The 27,263-nt window shown below is 37.1% G+C and overlaps 1 protein-coding gene across 5 annotated transcripts in view; it reads left to right on the forward strand.

Annotated features, from left to right (window-relative positions):
• OXR1 (oxidation resistance 1) overlaps positions 1–27,263 on the forward strand; it is a 158,803-nt gene that overhangs the window by 82,286 nt on the left and 49,254 nt on the right. For 2 of the 5 annotated variants that reach the window (XM_086608784.1, XM_086608785.1), the window contains exons 1-5: positions 2,003–2,082; positions 8,779–8,886; positions 10,020–10,133; positions 16,724–16,876; positions 25,602–25,786. In XM_086608784.1, coding sequence (XP_086464910.1) covers positions 2,044–2,082; positions 8,779–8,886; positions 10,020–10,133; positions 16,724–16,876; positions 25,602–25,786 — 599 coding nt within the window. In that variant the 5' untranslated portion in view covers positions 2,003–2,043. Of the gene's footprint in view, positions 1–1,999; positions 2,083–8,778; positions 8,887–10,019; positions 10,140–16,723; positions 16,877–25,601; positions 25,787–27,263 lie in introns of those variants that run through there. The other 3 variants (XM_086608781.1, XM_086608782.1, XM_086608783.1) reach the window with 3 other exon arrangements.

The following is a 27,263-nucleotide window of genomic DNA, read 5'->3' on the forward strand; positions in this document are numbered from 1 at the left end:
GGAATAGCTACAGTCAAGCAGCTGTTGCCCTTTTTCATGAGCTTGCTGAGGAGGCACCTGTTGTGTTGCAAGGTCAGGCAGAAACTTTGGTAACAGAGTATTTGACCTGGAAGAGGAGAATGTTTGGCTACTGTTAGTCTGTGCACAAACTTCTATATATGTTCTTTGTTACTGAGTTGGCTTAGTTTCCCCTAGAGCCATTTGTAGTGTCTTTATTCATGTAATCAGAAGTAAAGGTTTCTTTTAGTTAACTTTTTAAAAGCTGCAATTAGGAAATAAGGGAAGAAATACCTTTTTAATGTATTGAATGAAGATAGTAGGATGTAGAATCATAGTGCTTAGATTTTCAGAATTTCTGGAAAGTTTTTAAAAGTAGGCTTAAAGTCTTGACTGTCTTTCATAGGTATAAAAACTTGCTACGATTAATACCATCTATAGATCGATTTTTATCTTGTAGATATGGGAACATTCTCCCTCAGTTTTTTTTCAATATGTTAAGAAAAGTAGAATTAGTCCAATGTTTATTTCCTTATTATATAAAGAACACCCCAGGAGAGTACTTATGTTGAATCTGCTAGAAATTACTTTTATTGCCCTCTGCAGCTTGCCCAATATAGCAAATGTAAGGTATTTGCTGAGGTTTTATTTCTCTGTGTGTGTGTTTTCTTTCTTGTTTTTTGACACTGCAGAACTTCCAGTGTATTTGGTGCTGGGTTTTTTCCCCCCCTCATATCTTCATAGTTTCAGCTATCCATGTAGCAATGGGGGCGGGGAGGGTATATGAAATTTGTGCAAGTATTTGTCTAGTCTCTTTTCCAGTGTTGCAGTCAGGATGCCAATTAAAAGTAGTAATGCACAGAAGTTGGTGTCAATTTATAGCAAGTTTCCTTAGTGCCTCAGGTGAGGCTTAAACAGAAGTACAGCATGTTTTCTATTCTCAATCTAGCCATGCTAAAATATTTTAAAATAATATATTTTGTAAGGTTTGTTTCTTCCGTTCAATTTGAAATATTTGACTAAATATGTTAAGTTATGGTAACAGGAATTTTAATGTATCAACATAAGAGTGTAACTAATCCCATCGTAGCATGAAAACCTAACATCTCAGTCATGTAAGTATTTTGGGCTCCTTAATAGCAGATATTTAACTGTTGAAAGTGGAGGCCTTTTGACAGAAACCTAACTTATGAAGAGATTCATCTCAAAAAATGCATGTATGTGTATATAAATGGATATGTTAAAATTCTAGAGGTGTATTAAATGCTTTCTGTTGCATCAGGTAAGTACATTGTTGCATTGTCTTTATCATAAATACCAAGCCAATTAGTATCAGAAAGTAGAGTATACTTCAGGTACAAATTCTTGTTGATTTGGCTTATGAAATGGAGGTCATCAAAATTCAGTATCTCAATAAAAAGAACAGTTCTTAACTTGTGTTATTTGTTTAGAATCTTTATTGTTTATGCATAGGCTGTGTGTGTTTGCTACAGACAGGATAATTGCAAAGTTAAACACCAATGCTCTTTGTTTCTCACTAAAGCTTTAAATACTCTGTACTTACTAGTTTTTGTGTAGACAAGAAGTCCCAGCTGATTAGATCGAACATACAGGAGCTCTAGATCCTCTCCCCTCTAGAAAAAAGCAGACTGGGTATGATATAAAACCAATTAAGCACAGTAGTTCCAGAAATGTTGCTTGTCTCCTGGGGTCAATCTCCTATTTAGTCTCCCTTCATTAATAGCTTCCTGGATAGCAGCAAGTACTTGCGCAGTTAATTGATTCTCAGTTATCAGTGGTTTATATTGGTCAAATTCTTAAAGCATTGCAGAGGGATGAAGTCTCTGTTCTAGCAGCCGGTTGTCTGTTAGACAGAGTCACCGGGAGCGAGCTGTGTAACTGGTGAAGTAGATGTCTGCCCACGGGGCTGTAGTCAGCAGCCTGTGACAGTGCTGAGAGAGGAAAATGAATTTAACGCGCACGTTGCCTCAATTTTTTTCAGACACTGGCCAGAAGAAGACCCCAGACAAGAAAGATGGGCGACGAATGTCTTTTCAAAAGCCTAAGGGGACTATCGAATATTCTGTAAGTTACTGCTTTATTGTTAGAATGCCATTGCATAGCAAGTGCAGACTGAAAGTTCCATTACAAAATATAAGCAAAATAGTAATGTGCATAACCTTTAATCTTAGCATTCTGTGTATCTGATAGCTTATTTTGACAGGAATTAAATCTGCAATTAGCTAGTAGTACTTGAGTAATGCTTTTTATTTGGCTTTTTTCTTTAAGTTAACTTTTTCTTCAAAAACACCTCAAACTAATCAATCTGACTAGTTCACTTTTAGGTAGTTGGTTAGAAATTGTAAATAACACTAACTATAAAATAATGTGCAAGTTCCCTGCTTTCAGCATTACTAATAAACTGTTGACATCAGGAGAAATAACAGAATGAAGTTGGGGAGGGGGGGAGCTCTATCTTAGTACTGACCTTCTGGCATCCTCCTAATAATTTTCATAGATCCGTACCTTTTACTGTACGGATCTCTTTCTGCAGCAGTATCTGAAAATGGAGCCTTTCTCTGCCTGTTCTGTTCTTGAAATGACCCTCAAACTGTGCTGCAGTCAGCTTTTCACATTTGTGGTTACTAAGGGAAACTGAAGTGAGAAGTCTCTGTCTTGTGTTTTATACTGGAAATATAATTAAGCCTATAAATAATGCTTATAGCATTGACATTAAAATAGGGAAAGTCTGTCACGGTTATCTTTGAATGATTTTGAAGTTGGACATGATAAAATAGAAATGATAACTTCTGTATAAAGTCTTTACTTGACCTCTTGGTCTTCTCTTATTCCAAGAATAAGAGATACGAGGGAGACTTTTAACTCTTAATGTTACATTAAGCTAAGGTGTGATATGGATGATCTACTGAGAAGACTGTGATTTGGAGAGAGACAGTCTCCGAGTGTGTATCGGAGCGAGAAGCACTTCATTAGTGTGGCTTATATTGGGAATTTGAATTTGAATATTATTCTAGCCTGTATTAAAGACTTCCTTGAAGCTGAAATTCAGAAAATCCATTTCTGCTTAAGTTCTAGCAGCTGAAGAATGGTAGAGTAAATGTGACTGTTGTTTCTATTGAATTAACATCATTTTGTCTGAAATAATTTGAAACAAAAAAATGCTCAGGTGTAACTCTCAAGCTGGGATTCATCTTTAGTTGGTAAATCCCTTAACTTGTCTCTTGCCAGTATGTGCGTGCTTTTACCTCGGTATGTAAGATTCTAGGCATGCTCAAGCACCAAGCTTTCCTTTTTTATATTAGTATGTTTGTGTCAAGTTGTCATATACTTCTGCAGGTTTTTGTGTTCCAGTAGGTGGGGGTTTATTTGCAAAAATAACTTTCTTAATACATACTGAAGTATGTGTCATTTCCTTGTGAGTCAAAAAGACAACTCACAGGAATCAAAGACTTTTTGTCTTTAAGTTTAGTCCAGCTTCTAAAAGAGCCTGTTGTGTGCATGGAACGCAGTGCGTTTCAGCTTCACAAATGCAGTATTCTGTCTGGTCTTGCTGTACCTCTCACTCGTCAAGTACTTAAGTGACATCAGATTTTCAGAGCATTCAATTGTCATAATAAATGCCTTATTATTATTATTACACATGTCGTAATAAAATACACAGATCTAACCTTTAGGAACCAGGGTTATATTCGCTATATGTGTAAGAGAGGTCTGGTAACTATTGTGATAATTTGCTGCTGTTATTATATATGACTTTATACCACATGGAGAGGTGAATTTGTCTGGTTTCTACCTTAATCCTACTACCTCTCAAAGCAACAACACACACACACGTATTTATGTGTCTGTATGTGTTGCTGCATTGAGAAGTAATAGGACAAAGGCAGAAACTAGACTTCCCTCCAGTATTCTTGAAAAGTTAACAGTTTTTTGCTTTGTTTTTTTTTTTTAATAATAATCTAATATGTTAGTTTTTCCAGTGTCTACATGGTTTTAGGAGGGAAAAGCTTATTTATATCCCTGAAGTTTAGAGTGAGATAGGATCTCACTGATGCAAACTATGGGATTTTTAAAGTGAAATGCACTTCCCACCAGAATTTTTAAAAGAAAAATCATTATTTTGGGGGTAAATAAACAATAAAATATATTTTCTATTTAAAGATAAAGCCAAAAGGCAGTTAATGTTAAAGATTTTAGTCTAAAATTACCAAAGCATAAAAACTTGGAACTACTGTTCTGTATGTAGCACCAGTGAGATGTCATCAACAAATGTGGTACTAAGTGAAGCAAGCATGTACTAAGCTTACTCAGGCTAGTAGGTTTAAAAGAATGTCACCGAGTTAATTTTCAGTGACTGCCTCTAAAGGATGCTGAAAACTCTGGTTTATTTTCACTGTTATTGCTTAGTGAACAGATTTTTTATTTTTTAAAGTTAATGTACCTTCTTTTCTGAATGTCAGTCAACAGATTAGATGCAAATTGATATTATCTGTTATTTCAGAATTCACAGCTGGTGCTCCAAGTCAATTGTTTTCCCCTTCTGCACACGATGGATGTGAACAGGCTTTAAGGACCAACAAAGCAGAGAGTTTAGGTGAATTATTGTTACTAGCTAGAGTTTCTAGTCCTTTTTATGTTACGAAAATAGGATTCTTATGTTGTTTATTTCACATCATTATATTACTGTAGCATTAGAAGTATCATGTTGTATGTTGTACAAACACAAACGCTCTGCCTGGGAGTGTTAGAAGAGCCAACTACAGATAAAGGAGGAGAAGCAAACAGTGTCGGCCACTGATCACCAGTGGTACTAGCCTGGTAGCAGTTGCACGACTTCAGCAAAAGCCTTCTAACCCCTCTTCCTTTTGAGGAGAAAAAGGAAATGATTGTGGCTATTTACAGATAGTTTTTTCTCAAGTGCGATACACTATACAGGAAAAGCACTTTTTTGTTGAGGGGGAAAAAAAAAAAATTACAAGTGAGCAATGGAGACAGACGATCTGGTTTATCTCTGTTGGAGGCTCCACTGGAAGACTTTCCTTCCCCTGCTCCACTCCCTCCCCTTTAACTCTCTGGGAGTTGAAGGCTCTGCTCTTCTCCTGAAATAGCAGGTGGGCACCTAACACATGGAGTATGTTGTCCAGATCACGAGAAGAGCCAGATATCAATTAATGAAGGTGACACAAGCCTACAGTAAACCAGAGACTTAAGACTGAGTTTTAAGCCAGACTCCTCAGTGTTGAACTGCCAGTTTTCCTGCATGTGATCTTTTCCCAGATATTTAGTGGTAAGCCCGACATCTGCAAACTGGGTCTTGACTTTTTTTTTTCAATTTAGTTAAAAAACAGTTAGATGAGTGTACTGAGAACAAAACTACAGAGGCTTCTTCAGTCAGCTTCTTAAGTTAAAGCAAGGAGGAATTTTTGATCCTTTCTTAGCTCAAGGGGTGTGGGTGGCAAGTGGTTTTGTGATGACCATCAAACAGGTGAAAGTTTGCTAGAATTTGAGCTCATGTGAATATTTGGAATTTCTTGTTGTAATGCCTTGCTGGAAATGTTGTTTTGATAGTAGATAAATAGTGAGTATCTGCTAGTATCTTTCTAGAGTAACTGGATTTAGCTTTCAATCCCAGAGTAGCTTGGTTAGCGCTAGAAGTTCTCTCTTCTGCTGCAGCTAGTTTTTTGCCCTTGTAAGCCTTTACATGCTGTTTAGACTACTACACACTTATGAGTTTTTGCTTTTTTTCTTCGTTCTTCCCTTTCAAAGCTAGGGATTGTGTTCTTGTCTGACTGTCACTTTTCTTTGAAAATACCACAGTTGTACTCTTTTCTCCCAATTTTGGGGAATTCAGAAAATGTGGATCATAGTGGTGGCATATTACTTTATCTGTTGTATACTTTGCCTGATTTTAAAATGATTTTTGGAGTTGCTTTTAGGATATTTACAAGTTCTGTTTCCCTGATGTTGCATATTTTAGAAATTAGACCTATTAACAAGCAGCTAATATAGTCATAATCTGTTATTCATAAAGACTTGGGTACAGCACCCAAGAAAAATTCACAGCCAAATAAGAAAAGGAAGCTTATGTTTGCCGTTCTTGTGTTCATGATTTGTGAGATAAACCCTTTAGTTGCTTTGGAATCTCACCCTACAATGTGTTTTAGCAAATCTTCTGTTTAATGTAGAGCTTCTGATCTACTGTTCTTTGATTTGGTTTTCAGTTTTGTTGTCGTCTATGGGACAAATAGTACATATCTGGTCAGGTTGGGATCCTGTTTTAATTTCCGCTTTAGGACCAATTAAATGTGGTATAGAAGAATATTCTTATTTTTCACATAGCTGTGTGATCATACAGTACTGAATTACTGCAAGGTAGTACAAAACAGTCTTTCATACCTGAAATACCAGTAGAGAGATATTTGCTGCTTTGTTCAGCTTAATGCCTTCCTTGAATTGTCATAATAGAATTAGAAATTTATCTTGAAGTGAATTGCCACTTCTTTGACAATACTTGTCTTTTTTGTTTGGTGAATCTAGGCTGACAAATGCACTTTTACAAAATCATAATGAATTCTGTGTGGAAAGGAATTCTTTAACTCTTACTTCTGAAACTTAATTATGTTAGTATCCCAAACTGCCCTTTGTTTTTATCTGTTGAACTACAACAGCCTTCAAAGTACATTATATTTGTAACGCTTTTTCTTGCAGGACAATCCACTTCTCTAAATAGATATAGTTTGCTTCTCTGTATCTGTCAGTTATATATTTTTTTTTATCCTGAGCTGTCAACATGTGTTCACTAACATGTCATAACTTTGAAAAAAGGTAATGATGAGAGAGTGTTTCTCTTCCTAAATTCTTTTGAGTGTTCTGTTTGGTGTTAAGTTTTGGAACGTTTAAGTGAGAATGCATTTTCGAGGAGCAATTATTTTACTTTTTATATACTACTTTTGCTTTGCAGCCAATAGGAACTCTGCTTGCCAACTATTTTTGCAATGCAAATAAAATGTATTGAAATATTAAGTATTTAATCATCCCATGTTAACTAACACTGTAACCTGTAGATACAGATTCTTCCACTCTGGCAAAATGTTTGCTGCTTCTGTAAAGAATGAACATGCCTTGTCACATTCTACTGACAGCAAGACAAAATGCTTATTAGTTATATGGAATATGCTAATTCAAATTGAACAGTCAACAATAGAGTACGACTGGAACCATGTTAGCTCCATGTATATTTTATTACTTACCTCCACTGCAGTACATCTACTGAAGCAGAGTGGTTTAGCCTTTTGGTTCCAAACACTGCCTTTTTCTGTGTGACTGTGTCAGGTCAAGGTCTACTCTCAGAGCAAGCAGTTCGAAAAACTATTAAAACATTTATGCTCTGACACTTTCCCTACCCTCAATGTTTTTTTTTCTGCCCCAGTTCTACCATTCAAGCAGAAGTAAAAGTTACCTACCTTTAAGTCTAGCAGCAGTTGACAAGGCGTGCAAGACATGGTGCTTCTATGTTTTTGTTACGGAAGTGAACAAAGAGCAGAAGATACCTAGTGGGTGTGCAATCAGCTAATGATATCCATGGCTCTCTTAATGCAGTTGTGTGTAGAACATACACTGTGAAGAAAAATGTGGGTTTGTCTTTTACTACTTTCTCTCTTCCTTACTTTTCCCTTGAAAAATCAAATAAAGAAAAGGGAATTTAAGAGAAAGCATTCTTTTCTGTAGTTGTCAAGAAAACTTAAATGTATAGCCTGAAAATAGAAGGAAAATTAAACCTGTGAATAATTAGTCTAATATTTACTATTTATATAGAATGGAAGGTGTATATCTTCTGCAGATGTAATAAGGGGGACAAATGAGAAGACATTTAAGACTGGAGTTAGTGCTGTGCTCCATGTTTAGCAACATTGCTTGTATTGCTTCATCTTAGCTTAGCTGATAAGATTTATTTTTCCTGGTACAATGTTTATGAAGCCCTGTGCCATTATGCAATAAACTTCTTCTGGTTGTATGCTCCCTTGTCGTATGATCTTTACCATTCTTAAATGCTTGCTATGAATTCTTTATTCTGAAATCCTCTCTGTGAATAAAACTTTTTTCCCTTTGCTTTCTTCTGTTGGTTCGTATTGAATACATTCTGGGAGATGGAGGTGAAAATAAGAGCTTGAAAAATCCTTTACATACTTAGCAATCACCTGCTTAAAATGCTTATGCTCCATCTGCTGTCATACTAGTTGACCTGTTTTGCTTCAGTATTTTCATTTTTTATGTCACTGATGGATTTGACTTGAAAGTCAGGTTAACAGAAGCTTATTTCAATAGGAAGAGAGCATGTTTGCATTTATAGAGATTGCTTCAGCTTTTCTGTAAGTGAAGAATGGAGAAGAGTTGAAGAGAGAGAATGAAGGATTCTGTGAAACTAGTCAATGGTGTATTGGTCTAGTGGTACCCAGCAGTGAATTTATGGACCAGAAGGTCTGGTGCAGTAGCTGATCGTACAGCTCAGGATGTCCGATGCTACTGGCCACCTGCAGCCATAGTGAGAAGGCAGATGTCCTCATGTGGAGTTACAACAGACTAATATTTAGGGGGCAGGTATTTTTGGGGGCAGATGGGGAGGAGCAATTATAAGATATGAAGACTTAAAGTTCATCAAAATCTCGGTAAATCTACATGTGATAAAATTTGTAAGCTACTATTTGAACTAACTGCTTACAGGTTTGTTTTTCTTTTTCTTTTTTTCCCCAATTGATACAGGTGGAATCAAGAGATACTTTAAACAGTATTGCCTTGAAATTTGATACAACACCAAATGAACTGGTTCAATTAAATAAGCTTTTCTCCAGAGCAGTCGTTCCTGGACAGGTACTATTACACCATGTATTTTACTTAACCAACAAAGACCTTTTTCCCCTATTTTTCCCCTATATTTCTCATCTCTAGTTACTAGAGAAAAGTGTTAAAGTACTTTTTTATGGGTTTTCCTATTGGCTTTGTAAAAGACTTTTTCATTTTTCTCTAGTTTGTTAATTCCTTGTGCCTATTAAATAACTATCTAAAAAAGCAATATGTAATGAAACTAGCTGCCTCTTAAATAAGATCAGGAGACTTTTAAAAGTAAATATACTGAATGATATAAAAACACTTGCATACAAGCTAAATTGTTACTTTGCAAGTATAGCAGGCTGTTGACCAGCTCTAGCTCAGAAGACAAATTTAGGGTACAGCTTACAAACAAAATTCCTGACTGTGCGTTACTGCCTGCAATTCTATTTTAATGAATTGAACAATGTTTCCATTCCAACCTGCTGTCTTTACCAACAATATAGGAACTATCATTCACTTTTTATAGGTCACTGTTACTTACATCTTTTTCCTTCCCTTTTTTTTGCCTTCACTTTGAAAGCCAGGCCTGGAAACAAGTGATAGGTCAGCTATGATATTAGCCCTCTGTTTGAAAAAATCTTGTGTTTATTTCTGATTGCTGCAAAAATTTGCCTAGGTAGCTTCAATGCCTACAATGACAAAAATAATGTATTTAGAAGGTGAATAACTTCAGTTGACTATTTTATATTTTTTTTTACATTCTGGGCTAAGAGCTATGTCTATGAGCTTCTTCCTCAGCCTGTTTCTTGGATGCCCAAGAAGTAGAGTAACAGGAAGATAACTGGGCAGGTTTTTCTTGGACACTGTATTGGGTGTTTCTGGCATGGTGTATACTTTTAATGCTTTCTATCTGAACTTTTTCCTCAGTTGTTATGACTAAAGATCAATCTTATCTCAAGATAGCATTTAAAGACTTTAAAAGCTAAAATTAAGTAGTACTTTGTGTGGTATTGTTTATTCCCTCAACACATGATTTCTGTTAAAATTAGTGGGAGCAGGAATGATTTTGTATAGCTTATTGTGAGAAAGCATAGCAAATATACCTGAACTAGTGGGAAACCTAAAGTAAACCTGAAATCATAACTTCTAACTACATTATATCTTCTTTATAGATTTTGTATGTTCCTGACCCAGACTACATTTCTAGTGTGGACAGCTCCCCCTCTCTAAGTCCTATAAGTCCCCTATCACCTACATCTTCCGAAGCAGAGCTTGACAAGGCTACAGTAAATGTAGGTATACCTGTTGTCCTTGAAAATAAGTGTCCCTTACAAGATAAATGTTACAGATGCTATGCTTTCTTCTTAAACCATCCTTTTGTTTTGAGGAGAAAGTACTTTATAACACTGGGAGTTAAAAAGTGAAATAGTATATTTTTAAAGTAAATACAGTCTTTCAGTCTTTGTAAATGACAGTTTTCTGTGTGAAAACTGATTTGAAGGCAAGTTATCTGTAGCAAAATACTGTCCTTGCACATTGATATCTTAGATACTAGTTCCTGTTGCATTTCTGTATTTGTTACCTTTCAAAACGAGTTAAACATTTGTCTCTAATCTTATTGATAGTTTTCGTAGCAATGATGCATTGGCAAGAATATTCAAGTAGCTGAAAGGTAAGGGCTCCCCCGGCTCCCTGTAGAGGTGTGTGAGGGGGTTCTCTAGTTTCATTTAGCAAAACGAAGTAAGGAGGGGTTGGGGCTAATACTCTCTTTCAGTGAAGGATTAATACAGAGTTGATTTATTGAGCTCCTGGAGCGAGTCCAAAGAAGGGCAACTAAACTGGTCAAGGGGCTGGAAAATAAAACTTATGAGGAGCGGCTGAGGGAGTTGGGGCTGTTTAGCCTGGAGAAGAGGAGGCTGAGGGGAGACCTGATTACGGCCTATAAATACTTGAGAAAAGATGGTGGGGAGTTAGGGGAAGGGCTCTTTACATTAGTGATGGGAGATAGAACAAGAGGAAATGGGCATAAGCTTAGTCAGGGGAGATTCAGGTTGGATGTTAGGAAGTATTTCTTCTCTGAAAGGGTTGTCAGCCACTGGAATAGGCTGCCCAGGGAAGTGGTTGAGTCCCCATCCCTGGATGTGTTTAAGAATAGGGTGGATGAGCTACTTGAGGATATGGTTTAATGGGGATTAGGGATGGTTGGACTTGATGATCTCTAAGGTCTTTTCCAACCTAGAAATCTATGAATCTATGAATAGCTGACTTCTACTCAGTAGATCTACCTTTGTAGACTTTAAAATACAAAAATTGTGTAGCCATCAAAGCTGCTCTATAATTCAGCTTGAATGTAGATTTTTTTTTTTTTTTTTTTTTTTTTTTTTTTTTTGGGTCAGGAGCTAGATTTGTAAAAGCATGTTTTTCCAGGAATATTGGTGTGCTGTTAACAGAATGCTACGGTGAGAACTCCAGCCAAGAAGATGCAGTATTGGAGCCTGAGCTTCTCTGCAATTTATGCAATTATGACCTTATTCAGATGCTTCTTAATATGTCACTACTATTCTTTTCCCAATTATTATACTTGCTCTCAAATTATAAATTTTCTTGATAGCACTACTTGGTAGTGCTCAGTCTGGCTGTCAAGTGTCTACTCCAGGGTTCTGTGTGCTCCAAGTTTAGGAACGTTTGAGACTTTAGGCATTTCCTTATTTGTTTGCTTACATGACTTGGTCCAGAGAAGTTTAAATATAAAGGTATTTCCTTGTTGTAGAACAGGTTCCCAAGCTGCATTATAAACACTCTTCTACTGAAAATTACTATTTGGTTTTGCTGTTACACCTCTACTGTGACCTGGTATGCTTGTTGTCATGAGATGTCTGCTGTCATTTGTACTGAATAATTTGTTTTATGACAAAATGAAGGTGGTGTAGCACAGTAAATAGACTAGTCTGCAAGAATACAGTCTTCTATATTGGTCTCGGAATAACTGTAAATGCTAAGAGAGGCCTACCCATATAGCATATGTCATGAGAAGTTACTCGAGGGAAAATTTTTAGTTTTACGTACTAGAAATCAGAGCTCTTTCTACAGAGCACTAGATTCTATGTCAGAAAAATACCATATTCTTGCATTTGTGGTGTACTTTATGCTTGTTTGCATATAGTAGATAAGAAGACTTAGTAGTATAACCATTTATGTAATTTTTTTTGAAACTTTTTTATTGACTATATGCACATAGCAGAGAAAAGCTTGGAAGTGTAGAAGAAACAAAGTTGAGTAAAATACTTTAAAAGTTAAAATCCTCTTGTGCAAAAGGTTGTTTTGTTTAGTGTAGGCAGTTCAATGTTGACAACAATCTGTTAAATTTCATTTAGCTGGTACTTACTGTATTGCTGCAGGACTATTTTGTGCATCTCGTTACATGTCATAGATCACTACAAGCCATTCTTAAATGCTTCAGGGAAAGTAAAACAAATGAGCAATGTGACAATAAAATGTTTATGGAATTTTCCATTTCTGAGGTTTTTCAAAGTAAATATAAGGAGGGGAGGGATGTTCCTAGATACAGTTTGTCAAAAGAAAGCAAAGATCAGAAATCACTTGCACTTGTCAGTGTGGACTGTGTGTGTGTGTTTGGTTTTGTTTGTTGAAACAGTCCCTCCAGAAACACAAAAAGTACTCAACTTCTATTTGAGCAGTTAAAGCTGGAGGTTTTTGTTCTTCATCATAGCACCTGTTTTCCATGTTTCTTTTTCTCTCTTTGCTGTCCTTATGAACAAGAGAAATACTAGCATACTTTCACTAATGCTCTGTATTGATATCTTTTGTCTTCAGCTCTCCTCCAATTTTGATTCTATATCTGCAGTTTAAATTAAAGCACATTTCAAGGTAAAGAAGATATGTTACTCTGCCTATATAATGTAAAAGAGTTTTCTCTATATATATGGGCAGAAAACCTATAGGTTTACATTATAATGTAAAGAGTGCTACGGTCATTGAAATAGATGAGTTCTTGATAGAAATTGAATAAGATGACTAACCAACATCAACCTCAGTTGAGGCAAAACATAAACTATGATGTGCTTTGTTCTTTTGTTTCTATTTAAAGGGGGCCTACAGGAAAGCTGGAGAGGGACTTTTTACAAGGGTGTGTAGTGATAGGACAAGGGGCAATGGCTTTAAACTGAAAGAGGGGACATTTAGATTAGATATAAGGAAGAAATTTTTCACTCAGAGGGTGGTGAGGCACTGGAACAGGTTGCCCAGGGAAGTTGTAGATGCCCCATCCCTGGAAGTGTTCAAGGCCAGGTTGGATGAGGCTTTGGGCAACGTGGTGTAGTGGAGGGTTTCCCTGCCCATGGCAGGGGTGTTGGAACTAGATGATCTTTGAGGTCTCTTCCAACCCTAACCATTCTATGATTCTATTTTATCAAACATTGGAGTAGCTTAACACAACCATGTGGCTAAATGCAAACCAGCATGTGGCTAATATAAGACCTGCATAACCCTGTTAAGTTTATGTTGCTAAGATTTCAGTGTGTATTGAAATAAGTTTGTTAGTGTCAGCGTGTTTATGTAAGAACTCAGCTTAGAGCTGAGTTTAAGCCTTGTGCTGCTGGGTTTTGTTAAGGGTTTCTTCGTTCAGCAGTCAAATGCACATATTTAAGAAGATCCCATAAGCTTTACTACCTATAAAACTTAAAATCCACTTCAGAATAATGCGTAGTGACAAGGGTGTTGTCATTAAATTTGGAAATCTGCCACCAGTATTTTCCTGCTTCTGTGTCACGTGGCAAGATGAATGAGCAATAGCTGGCTTATTTGCAGTGGATTAGGCTATCAGGTGAGGACTCCTCAGCCACTTACTAAGTTATATGCACTCACAAAGGTGACCGCATAATTTTTAGGAGAAAGGCATATATAGAAGGAGAACTCATCTCCAGGAAGCTTGATTTTTACTTGTATCTTCATTAACTTTTCCAGCAAAATTCAGTTCAGTGTTCTGTAAGTTGTTTCGGTTCTTTTGTTTTCTAACTCAAATTGAAAGATGCAGGCTAAGTCTAAAGTAGTGCCAGAGAGATAATGAACTGAAAGCAATTGTGCATAATGTTCCTGGGTATGTTTAAAGGCATTTAGCTGCAATCTGTACTAGAGAACAGAACTGAAAAGAAAAGCAGAAAACCAAAGGGAACATAGAAGTTTACAGTTTTTATAAATAGTAATATTTATTAGTAACTAAAAATAGCAATTATATATGAAATAGAAGTATTTAAATGTTGACTAAGCTCCAAAACAGAGTTGCTATCACTATAAAACAGACTTTGATACTGTCTGTCTACTATATGTGTAGCTTTTATTTGAAAACAATTTTTTCACTGTCTATCCTGTCCCTGGTAGGGTTCCATGTTCACTACTCTTTTGGATGTGCTGTTAGACAGCAAGAGAGATAACTGTTCCTGTTGTCTTCCCGGGAAGGTCATGAAAGAAATCCTTTGGAAGTTAAATCCAGGCATGTGAAAAGAGCAAGATGGTTGGGAACAGCCATAGTGAATTTTCCAAGGGCGTATGTTGTGGTTTGACCCCGCTGACACCTAAACACCAGGCAGCTGTTTGCTCGACCTCTTCCACCCTCTGGGAAAGGGAAAAAGAATTAAAGAGGAAAAGAGAAGGAGACTTGTGGGTTGAGATAAAGAACAATTTAACAATTGAAATAAAATAAAAATAAAAGTAATACTGATAAAAATAATTATAAACATGATAATATACTATAGTATATTAAATGATAGTAATAAATGCAAACAAGTGATGCACAGTGTAATTGCTCACCACCTGGTGACCAATGCCTCTCTATCCCAGCAAGTGGTCCTGAAAACAGAAGAATCCTGGAAGAGAGGCACAAAAAGGGAGTGTGAGAGAGAGCGGAACCCCAACTTCCCAGCCAGCCCTCATCTATAATACTGGGCATGACGTTGCATGATATGGAATATTCCATTGGCCAATTTGGCCCTCAATCCTAAATGTAAACTCAAATCCTAAGCTAGGAGTTGAGTCCTTTTTCCCAGCCATGTTCCCTGCCCAGCCTGTTGCACACCTGCACATTGGCAAAACATGGGAAGCTGAAAAGTCTTTGATGTCTCAGCACCAGCTGCAAACATCAGTGTGTTATCAACATTCTTCTCATAACAAATCCCATACTAAATCCAAAACACAGAACTATTCTGGCTACTAAAAAGAAAACTGACTCTGTCCCAGCTGAAACCAGGGCAATATATCATACCTGACCAAAGTGATTGTTTTCTGTGATGAGATGACTGGCTCAGCAGATGAGGGAAGAGCGATGCATGTTACTTAGCTTGACTAGAGCCAGGCTCTTGACACTGTCCCGAAGCAGCCTTGTTACCTGGGGAAATATGAACTGAATGGGTGGACTACAGGATGGGCTGGAAAAAATTTGCTGGATCCTTGGACTCAAAGTGATTTAGTGGTTGTGTGTGGTTGGTTATTTTTTTGTTGTTTGTTTTCTATGGTGGTGGACAGTTCTACAAATCCTTCAGGGTCCCTCTTGGGGATGTTGTTTATAATCTGCCTGTCAGTGACCTGGATGGTGGGACAGAGGACAGAATGCACTGTCAGAAAACTTTGGGGAGAGGTGGGCAGTAAAAATTGGGGAAACTGATCAATACTCTGGAGGGAAGAGCAAGGGCTGCTCATCATAGGGACATCAAGAGTCTGGAGAGGTGAAGTAACAGAAACCTCATGAAGTTCAACAATAGTGAAGACCTGCTTGGGACAGAAAGTGTGTGTGGCAATATGGGATGAGGGTTGGCTAGCTACACAGCAGCTTTACAGAAGAACAAGGGCCAGTGAGAGGCTGAAGCTAGTGTCTGGTGGATGTGTTGAACAATGTCCACTTGTGATCGTGAAGGCTAATCACATGCTAGGTGGCAGATGAAAGAGGAATACCAACAGGTTAAGGGAAATGATTATTCCCTTCTCCGGGGAGTTTGTGAAGCTTCATTTGCAGTGCTGTGCCCACTTCTGTCACCTTCAGTACAAGACAAAGATTGACATGCTGGAGAGAGTCCAGTGGGAGGGCCATTAAGATGGTCAGGGAATGGAAACATGAGGCATGAGGATTGGCTGAGAGCTGTGGTTTTTTTTAGTCTGGAGATGTACTGATGGACAATCTGATTTTTGTGTTAGACTACCTAGTAGACGGGTTAGAGGGAGGAGAAGAGACGGGCTCTTCAGAGCTTCATAGTAAAACGATGGGCAACAACAGTTGCACAAGAGGTCCTGGTTAAATAATAGGAAAATATTTTTCATGATGGAGGTGGTTAAACACTGGAGCAAGTTTCTTGGACAGGCTGTGGAACCTCTGGCCTTGAAGACTTAAACTCAACTGGAAAGGCCATGAGCAACGTGATTGCAGGCTTAGGCCTGCTTTGAACACAGGGTTGGACTAGCTGACTTTCCAAATGTGATGTAATAGGACTACTGCTGAAGTTGAGAAGTAATCCTTTCTGCTAATTTGTGCTCAAATTTTGCATGCAACAGTTAATCAGATGATTTCCTTATGTGAGTTCTAATCATTATTTTGTTTTTGATTCCCAGGTTGACTCTGAATGTCTTTGCCCACTTGCATTTCCTATCACGGGCAGGTTAAGCCGTGCTTCATTAGTTATACGCACTGTCAGATCAAAGCAGTCCTTTAAACTGCAGTGTATTTGGAATCGTATTTTTACATTTGCTTTCATGTCAAAGAAAAAGAACAGAAATTACACAACAGAAAATCTCTTAATCTTGAAAAAGTCAGGTTGCTAAGTTTTTTTGTGTGATTTTTGTTGTTGTTCTTGTTTTTTATATTCTATCTTAGGATCCAGATGGAGTCCAACGGAAAGAGTCGACTGCTTCACCAGCACATGCATGTGTTCGTCCTACAAGAGTGGTATCCTCCACCTCCGAAGAGGAAGAAGCGTTTACAGAGAAATTTCTAAAAATTAATTGCAAGTACATCACTAATGGCAAGGTACTTAAACATTCAGATTCTACTATTAATGTATGGAATGTAAAAATCAACTGCATTTAAACCAGAAGCATACAGTAAAATTTAGTTCCTGATAGGTATATATGCATGTCTGTATAAATATATTCATTTTTTTATTCCCTGTTTCCTTTGGATTCCCAGACCACTTGTTTCTTAGACATGATGCATGCAGTTAATATGCAATTAACCTGTGACAAACTTCCCTGTAGCCACACTGATAAGTGATTCTCTTGTACTGAGGGCATGAGGTCTGATTGTTCCTTATGTTAGTATCTCTTATAAGTAATTCTCTTTACTTACAGTGGAGAAGAACGTGCCTTAAACTATAAGGAAATATGCAGTTGGGTAGCTTCACTTCAGTTTTCCTAAAGCAGAACAGTGTGAGCAGAATTAACCTCTGATTCTGTAAACAAACACTTCTGTATTGGGTATAGTACAGGAGAAATCTTTATTTTTTGTGGGTGGTTTCTTTTTCTTTGAAGCAGCAGTTACAGTTCTCTCACTAGTGTCATTACACAAATACCTCCAAGTTAGTGGCACTTAATTAACTTCAGTTCAACTCATAGGTGCACAAGTCTTCAGCAGGTTTTTAGAGACTGAGATCATGTCAACAGACTTTTCCTCAGAATGCTTTAGGAAAAAAACAAAATGTATTGCTCTCCCACACCACAGAAAAATTATTATTAAGCATTTTAATCATGAAAATTCATGTTTTTGCTCAAGCTGAATGAATGCAAAGAAACTCAAAGTATGTGTAGTAACTTCCTCCTTCACCTGAAGTTTGGGTATGTATGTACAAATACTACTGATTCTGTGTTGCTCAGCAATACGTTTGCAGATAAGTTATACTAACGATAGAGATTAGTAAGAGTCTCCTAGAACTGCATTTATTTTTTTGCTGATGGAGAGTATTGCTGATCTATGTATGTCTATATTTGAAGCTTTTTGACATGCGTATTGGCAAAAGTTATGTGTTAGAAGTTGGTGAGACAAGTACTGGAAAATCTTGGTTCCTTACTTTGTTCTACTTTGCAGTTAGTTTGCTTCACTCCTGGCACTCTAGCCCTAGGTGACTTTTCTTAGGTTGATCCTAGACAAGTCATTACTTTTTTGGTTTAAGAGCTCTGATGCAGAGGAATTGGGAGAACTATGAGCCTCTGTTAGAAATTGGCTGTACTGGAAAAATATAATCTAGGTTAAAATTTGCAGCATATTATTTATGTGCTGTAATTCCCCATCAGAATATTATGGGGAGTGTTCACAGCATATGTCTTTGACTTGCATCTTTACAGCCTATTTTCTAAGAGCTTCAAGGAGAATTCTGTTTCTAAAGAGTTGCATAATTCACCACAGTATCAGTCCATGCTTGAGGAGGTGAGTGGGGAGAGAAAATGAATGCAAACTTGCTCAAATTTGAGTGCTAGATTTCCTAAGTTTAGCACGTAATTTAGCCTTTGTGTCACATGCAGTAGGAATGTCCTCTGGCATGTCGTCTTATTCTCTCCTTGATATATTTCCTGATGATGCGGAGTGATGAATCTTCAAGGGCTTTCTGGAGAAAGCTTAAAAAATTCATCCTCCGCTTCCCACTCTGGAAGTGATTTTGAAGCTCCGTTAACTATTTTATAGGCCTTCAGATATGATCTCAGTCATCACTGTGACTGATGCTCATAAACTGAAATCTAGTGAAAGCCTCTTTTTCAGTGTGTTTACTTTCACGTGTGCGAAAGGGCTTGCTTAGGGTAAGACTGCCTCATTTCTCACTTTTCAAGACTGCTTATTCTGTACGCATTTGGAGTTGGTTTTAGTCACACCTGTAACTCCCTGGATAAGCGTGCAGGAATTCTGAGATGCAGTGGCTGGAGCCTGGAAACACTAGTTCTGTTGCAATATTTGCTGTTATCTGGTTATGGCTACTGTTAGAGGCAGGTTGTTGGGCACAGTTAGAAACAGGGTGGTGCAAATATGCTACAACCTGAGTCAGACAATAAACCAGTGTAGAGTCACCAGTGTGCTGCAGAGTCACACCTGAACTCACTGTTTATTGCCTATGTAGACATGCCCTTTCTTGCAGCTGCACAGTTTGCTTCTTTTGTAGAAGAGTGTGCTGCTCTGGTTTGTTTTTCTTTGCACGGTTTGTTGGAGGCAGAAAAGGGTATCTTAAATGTTTAAATCTGCTTGATTGAAACTACCAGCAGGAGCAGGGAAGTGATCCTGCCCCTGTACTCGGCACTGGTGAGGCCGCACCTGGAATATTGTGTCCAGTTTTGGGCCCCTCGCTTTAAGAGAGATATTGAGCTCCTGGAGCGAGTCCAAAGAAGGGCGACTAAACTGGTCAAGGGGCTGGAAAATAAAACTTATGAGGAGCGGCTGAGGGAGTTGGGGCTGTTTAGCCTGGAGGAGGCTGAGGGGAGACCTGATTACGGCCTATAAATACTTGAGAAAAGATGGTGGGGAGGTAGGGGAAGGGCTCTTTACATTAGTGATGGGTGATAGAACAAGAGGAAATGGGCATAAGCTTAGTCAGGGGAGATTCAGGTTGGATGTTAGGAAGTATTTCTTCTCTGAAAGGGTTGTCAGCCACTGGAATAGGCTGCCCAGGGAGGTGGTTGAGTCCCCATCCCTGGATGTGTTTAAGAATAGGGTGGATGAGCTACTTGAGGATATGGTTTAATGGGGATTAGGGATGGTTGGACTCGATGATCTCTAAGGTCTTTTCCAACCTAGAAAATCTATGAAACTGAAGCTGATAGAGAAGCTTTAAAATTCTTTGTTCTTTCTTATGCTTGCTAGTGTACTTGCCTTGTTCTGAAAAGCATTAGATAAAGGAAAATTACTCATACTAAGGCTTAAAAACAAACAAACAGAACAACAACCAAAACAAAGAACTTGGCAGTAAGGGCACAAAAAGCACAAACACATGGTTCATGAAGTGAAAAGGAGGACACTGATGAGGTTCAAGACTTCTACAAGAAGTGAAGAATAAAACTAAATTGTTATCTGCATGATAAAAGCTTCATAAATTATGAACTACAGTCTTTGTTCTACCTTGTGTGTTCAAGAACGTAATGGGATTACTTAGAAGTAACTTCTGTTTTAAAACTGCTTTTCAGAAGTCATCGCAAACCTTTCTAAACGTGTGTTTTATGGAACTGCCTAATCTTAATGTTTGGGCTTACCAGTATCATAAAGTTGGGTTCTAATCCTCCCTTTATCATGGTTGTTCAAATTTCTGTCTCAGAAATTGTATGGTACTTAGAGATCCCACTTCCTGAGGTTTAAGGAACTTTAATGAAAATAAGTTAAAAACAATTCAGAATTGAATATCCGCATGGAGGTGTGGTTTATCCTACTTTCAATGTGCATGTTTTTGCTTATCTGAACTAATATTTTCTGGACTAGCTTTAAGACTAAAGGGATCTATTTTTAATAGCCTACTGTGTCCACATGGCTTTCAGTAATAAGGTAGCTCAGCATTTCTCATAGGGGTTGGGCAAGATGACCTTTAAGGATCTCTTCCAACCCAAACTGTTCGATTCTATGATTAAGGCTGTTATATTTGAACTTTACCTGAACAGAGATTTACTTAATATCTTTAAAATCTCTCTTACATACAGCAATCTTGACTTCTACAAGTAGTCTTTTGAGGACTTTGTTCAGGAACTTCCTGCAACAGTTTAATTTTGAACTACTTAGTAGCTATATAAAGAGTCTTACTTTTTGCTTCAGTTTCATTGACAAGAGTTTTTGATATTTTTTTCTTGAGCAACTTATAAGAGAGAGAGAGAAAACCAAGTCACTGGCTATTTGGTGGAGGGTGTCCTAAAAAACTGTTTCCCGCAGTCCTCTATCAACTACTGAGCCGCTTATAGACTTTTTTATTTTTCTTTTTTTTTTTTTTTCCCCAGGTCTGGGAAATTAGAGCAAATGCTGGCAGTATACTGGAGTCATGTAGGAGTTTGTAGCGTGCCTGTGATTGACCAGTCTTTTTGCTTATGCTTGTGCTCTATCTGCTGATCTGTCTCTCTCTAGCTATATTATTGGTACAAATAATTTTTCAAAAATTAAATTTGTATAAAATAAAGTCAGAGATGTTTCTAAAATGTTCAATAAATAGTTGATTACCATCAAAGGGATCTGAGCTGAAGACATAGTGTGACAGAACATGACCACAAAGGAGAAGCTGGGCTCATCTCCCTGTGTTGGTATGGGCAGGTGAGGGCATAGGAAAGGCTTTACTTATTTAGTAAGTCCTGATACTATTCATTGCTCTGAAGAATATATTCACATTGAAAATATTTTCAGCAGCTCAGCCAGGCCAGAGAGGGAGCTTTGGAACTTTCTCCCTTCTCCAAAAGCAAGGAACCAAGATTTTATGGGGAGTGCTCTTTAGGCTATCAGTCATCTTCAGTGCTTGTAAGATAGCAGAGGGAGGTCAGATTATCGAAAGTAAGTCACTAAGGTTAAGTTCTCAAAAGTAAATCACTAAAGAACAGTATGCTGTACATTTTTTTTTCCTGGCATCAGTGTTGGTATACCCAGTTCTGGGTATTTTGTAGAACAACTGTGACATCTGCTGCCATGGTGTATAAATGTGTATAAGTAACCAGAAAAGTCTGTTCAGAACCTGAAGTGAGTGCATGGCACTAAAATGCTCATGAGTTCAGCCCTGGCTTACTCTGAGACAATACTTCTGCAGTGTATGTGTTGTAGGAATGCTAACATAGAAGTCTGTCTGATCCATAATGACAAACCAACAAGAGAACATGGTTTCAGGTACTCTGTTTTAAAGAGGATATGTCATATTTGTCTTTACTTATGCAAAACTGTGGTGTTAACTCTCAAAGGCTGGAGCTGCTTCAGCTTCCGTCTTTCAGGGAGAAAATGCATAATGCAATGAGCAATTTTTGACCAGTGGTTTGCTAGATGCATGTATGCTCTCACAAGTTCTGTTCAGTTGTTCTTTTTTTTCTTTCCTCACAGAGTCAATAACATTTGGTTTCTGTTCATGCTAAAAATTCCATCTGTTGAGTAAACATGTTCCACAGGTTTATAAGGAAGCTTTTCTCCTGTCTTTACCACCTTCTAACTGACTTGCAGAAGCTTTTTCTCTTGTAGAAGAGTCACAGAAATTGTTAGAGATAAGTGACAGAAACGCTGGCGTGTCTGAAAAAGAATGATTAAAACTTGGGACCAAACATTTTGTTTCTTTATCTGACTGTTACCTGAGCTTTATCTAGCTACCTAGGTTAACATTCAGTGATCCTTGGTAGTAATAATAAAAAAGTTACAGAAATGTTAATGATATTTAGTGTATTATTAGGAATCTCATTTCTGGTCTGTACATTTGAGGCAGCAGTTCTTCTCTAGAGAAGTACCCTGAAGTGTACCTGTAGTAACTGTGGACCATGCCAAATAACTTGTGAGCGAGAGATGTCGGGTTGGTCTGCCTCCTGTTGTCCTTTAATAAATAACAATGAAATAGGTCATCTCTTGTTGAGGCACTCTAAAGCCAGTGTTTTCAAGATATCTGTAGAATTTTTCAACTGCTAATAGTCATTGCAAGTGAAGTGTTTGATCAGCTTCTTAGTCAGGTACATACAAAAGCCTGATAGTTCCAAAGGTTTAATTCTCTGTTTCTCCCTCAGTGTAATAAATTTCAAATGGAATTACACTTGCAGATTAATTGTTATGCTGAATATTTACCTATGTTGAAGGTATTTACCTGTGTTGAAGGTTTCTTCTAAGACAAGATAAGCAAGCTTTTAGATTTCTGGCTATGTCTTTTGTTGAGGCTACAGAGGCAGGCTTTAGAATCTTTCATATGTGTCAAGGGCAACTGTGTGATGTACAACTTTGGGGATTTTTTTTGCCATCAGACAGGTCATTTTCAGACTGTTCTAGGAAACTTCCATTTACAATAAGAAGTCTTTTAAACTTGTTTTCCTTATGTAGTCAGTAGTCTTGCACACTTCTTTGGCTGAACACTTGCCTGCAGTAAGATCCTATCTATTGTTCCTCAGTGTCTGACATTAAACACCACAAGGTACTATACAATTTCTTTAAAAACATTCAGATTTGCCCTGGAAATACTTTTTTCCTGGATATGATGACATTTCTTTAAGATATTGACAAGTCTGGCCTGTGGGTTTGGGGAGGGGTAAGTTGGTCTTTTCTGAACTGCTAAAACTGAAGCTGAAGCAAGGTAACTAAAATGAGGAGACCATGCGCAACTGGTTCTCCATACACGTTATTCTAATGTTGACTCCAGTGTTCAGATAAGCAATGTACAATTGACTTATGAAATTTTTAACTTATTTTGCAATAAACTATTCTTTAATCAATTTTGGACCTATACCGTCAGCTGAAGTAGTCTTTTAGCTAGCTTTTGAGAGCTCAGATAAAGCATTGGATTTTTTTTGTTTAATAAAACCAGGGACCTTGTTGACATGGGTGATGTGTCAGTTGTGACAGCTCACCTCTTGACAGCAAAATGTCATCTCCTTTTATTGCCTAAAGTCCTCTGCAATCTCAAAGGCTTTAGCGCTTCCTGTGTACTTAATTTATGAAGGAAAGATTGTTTATTCATTAAATAGTAGACAAGTGAAGATAAAATCTTGGTCTGAAATATTCTTCAGTGATCTGGATTACTGATTGCTTCTACTGAGTAATATGTCATTTTAGAAGTTGGTGTTGAATATTGAAATCCTTCAACTAGAGTAATCGTACAACTTTACCTTATTTTTTCCCTCTCCAGCCTGAGTGTTCTGAAGATTCACATGCAACATGTGGGCAATGAAAGAATAGAATAGTTTATTTCAGTTGGAAGGGACCTACAACAATCATCTAGTCCAACTGCCATCAAGGCTATGGCCTTGACTTTTCTGGATCAGATCTGGAGAAAATTAATAAAATTCCACTTTCATATGTGGTCGTTAATGACAGAGATCAAACTTAGAAATTTTACTGCTTTTTTTCACTACGTACTGAATTTACAGCAGCAGAATTTGTTTGCAGAGAAGCAGTTGCTCTTCTGAGTAGAGTCACTGACTTTTGCAGTCATGTTAAATTTATTTGTAGACTACAGTGAATATAACCAAAGTTAAACTTATGTTGACAGTCATCCTCTTGGAGTTCCTTTTTGCACCTTGAAAGTGTGTTTCCACAATACAGTTCTGGGAATGAAATACCAGTGACGGTTTTGTTTCGGTGTCTTAAACACCTTAGAAGCCTGTAAATATGTTCTGCTGATGTTAAAGTCGTTAGGATTTGCTTTGTACTCTAAAAGGCACGCATAAAACCTGACTAGGCACTGAATGACTAGGAGGAATTAAATACAAATGCTTGAGCTGCTCTTGAGGCTGTTTTAATTTTTCCGTAATAGTGATACAATTGGTTATTGCTGTAGACTTTAATACTATTTTTGGTTTGCTTTTTATAACTTGTAATTTTCTGCTCGCTATATGGTATCCTTTGTCTTTCTACTATGAAGGTCGTCAACCATCACAGCGCTGGGAAGAAATTTCTGGAAATGGGAGGGAATGTAGTTGCATTTCATGCTGTGCTGATGTGTCATCTTAAAACAAAACTGAAAATGAAGAATCCCCCCAATACACAATGTTTGTAATCACTGCTAACAGTTTATCAGTGAGCTGGATATTCATTCAGTTCCTGATAAGCTTCAGCAGCACAGGAAGCAACTCTTGCACAAAAATTTTGACTGACCTTATAAATTTGTAAAGTCCTTAGGATTCAAGATCTATAACTGAAGGATCACTATCATCCTGCTTAAAGCTACATTTCTTCCAGTTCATAGTTTTAGCTTAAACTCCAATCTTCTAATAGTTTAATGAATTTCCTTAGCAAGCAATTGGTGTTGGTGTTTGCATGTATTTCTAATAATGCTTGGGGAAAAAAAAACCTTCAACATATTGTAAATTAGCTTGGTACCTGTATTGTGTAAGAACTCTACAGCTCATAGTATGAGTACCAACTTTCTTCAAATTTTTTTGTAGTAGGAGTTGAAAATCTATTTCTATTTGTGTACTGCAGAAGTATAATTGTGATTAAATCCATCTAAAGCTGTATCTTGATGGAACTGCATCTTAAAAAATCTTTAATGTTTTTAATCTAGATTCATTTTATAAATATATTTGTCCAACCATTCAACAGGTCTATTAATTTAGAATGACTTTATCGGATATGGCTATTGTTTTTGTGTAAAGAAAATGAAGATAAATTACAGTTTTTAAAGATCTTTCTTTTTTTATTCTTTTAATTAAACAGTAGAAAATGAGAAGAGTTGAGAGTCAGGTTTTAAACAAAGCTTTTGAAGTTCCTTGTGAAACTAGCAGTAAGTCCTGTGGTTATCAGGGAAGGGTGTGTCCTCACCTCAGAGGAGCTGCCTAGCATATCCTTTAGGGTGCAAGGGTTTTTCTTTTTTCACTTAACCCAGCTATTAAGTAGTTGTGAGGAACAAAACTTTTTTTTTTTGGAAAGTAGGTGGCATTAATTTGCTTCCCCAGAAAATCGGTTGTATTTCTAAATGACTACAAAACACAAGAAACTGTGTAAAGTTACTTAAATAAAGATAAATATAAAGATGCTTTAAAAACAAATTAGAAAACACTTTTTTCCTACAAAGAAATGGAGAATAAGCTGAAATATGAAGGAGAAAATTTACCACTTCTTTTCCCTCTCATTTTAGGGTACAGTCAATGGTGTGCTGCTAGTGACGCCAAATAATATAATGTTTGATCCTCATAAAATGGATCCTCTGGTCCAAGAGAACGGCTGTGAAGAGTATGGCATCATGTGTCCAATGGAAGAAGTGATGTCAGCTGCTCTGTATAAAGAAATTGTGGACAGCAAAATTAAGGAGTCATTAACCATGTAAGATAGAATAGTATTTATAAAGCTTTGAGTAAATATGAACTGTAGCCATATTGCTGACCATACAAAAGTAGCAAAGCCACATTTTCTTCTATGGTTTTCCTTTTTAAGAAGAACATCAAAGATTGGCTTGGAAAGACCCTTGAGAAAGCTTGCTTTACCTTAAGTTCTCACACTCTTATGTACTATATAGAATAAATCCTCTTCTATATACATGGATTCTAATTTCTTCCAGTAGTCTCTTTTAAAAATCAGTGCATAGGAAGAGGTACACACCACTTCCTCTGCTCCTTCCCCACTATGAGAACAGTAACAGATGCATTTGATTCTTCAGTAGTTTAAAAACTCATGTACAGAAAAGTCCAACTTTAAACAGCTTTAGGTGCAAATCATTGTTGTTTACCATTTTCCACTTGTTTATCAAGCTCTTCTTGCTCTGATAAATGGTTGTAAGACTAATTCTCTGAGGCTTCTGTATCTTTTTATGGTATTAGGAGTTTGGGTTTTTTTTCCGTTTTTGGCCGGGGAAGAAACTCCATATTTGTCTCTGGATGTAGTCTTGTTTGGGGTGAACACAGTGAATTTGGATAGATGAGATTTAATTGGTGTTTAGTGTGGTAGGCATTTAAAACTGACTTTAAACAGCATTATAAAAAAAAAAAATCTTTGTTCTATTCTGTCTGTTGCCTAATTTTTATACTGTCCTCAGAAATAGGATGAATTCTAACATTAAAACAAAAAAAAGGATTTAGGAAAAAAAAAATTTAAAAAAACATGCCACCTTTACCTGTCATGGCCCCATAAAACACAAACATTGCAGACTACCTTAACCATCTAACTGCAGGGAAGTGGACTCCTCTTTAACCAAGGTATAGTTATTTGTATGTATGAGAGAGTAAAGCTGTTTGCTTGATGTAATTCTTAAAACTATTAGCAACTATTTTATATAAGGTATAAAGATACTCAAGAGCTCTGAAAAATGCCATTTCACAGTTCTTACAGGTAGTATGCCAAGCACATCTTTCTTGATAATCTTAAATGTCTGGACATCAGAAAAATAACTTGTCTCATACCATTTTTAAGTTCAGTTTCAGCAGAGACCTAGTAGTAAACTGGTATCTTGGCACGGTCTGGTTTGTTGCCTGAAGTCATGTGTTTCTTGAAAGAGCAACTAGTGTATGTATTATTTTTAGTAGTGCTTTGGGGGCTTTTGATGTAGAATGATGGTGCCTTCAGCATGATGGCTTTCTGGAAGTTTATTTTCCAGTTTGAATTTTTAAAAGTTGCTTATAGTTCCTACTTCAATTGATGTATAGTGCATGTAATGAGATTATGAAAATCAGATGAATCTTTTAAAATCTACATGTTTGAATCATAATATTGCAGTTTACAAAACAGATCTTTTCCTAGCATGTTTAGTTTCTTACTGACTCAATGTTGACTTAGAAATTTGCCTTCCATGCCCTGTTCATTTTTG

This window comes from Tauraco erythrolophus, chromosome 3 (assembly GCF_009769465.1).
Source record: "Tauraco erythrolophus isolate bTauEry1 chromosome 3, bTauEry1.pri, whole genome shotgun sequence".
Lineage (NCBI taxonomy): Eukaryota > Metazoa > Chordata > Aves > Musophagiformes > Musophagidae > Tauraco > Tauraco erythrolophus.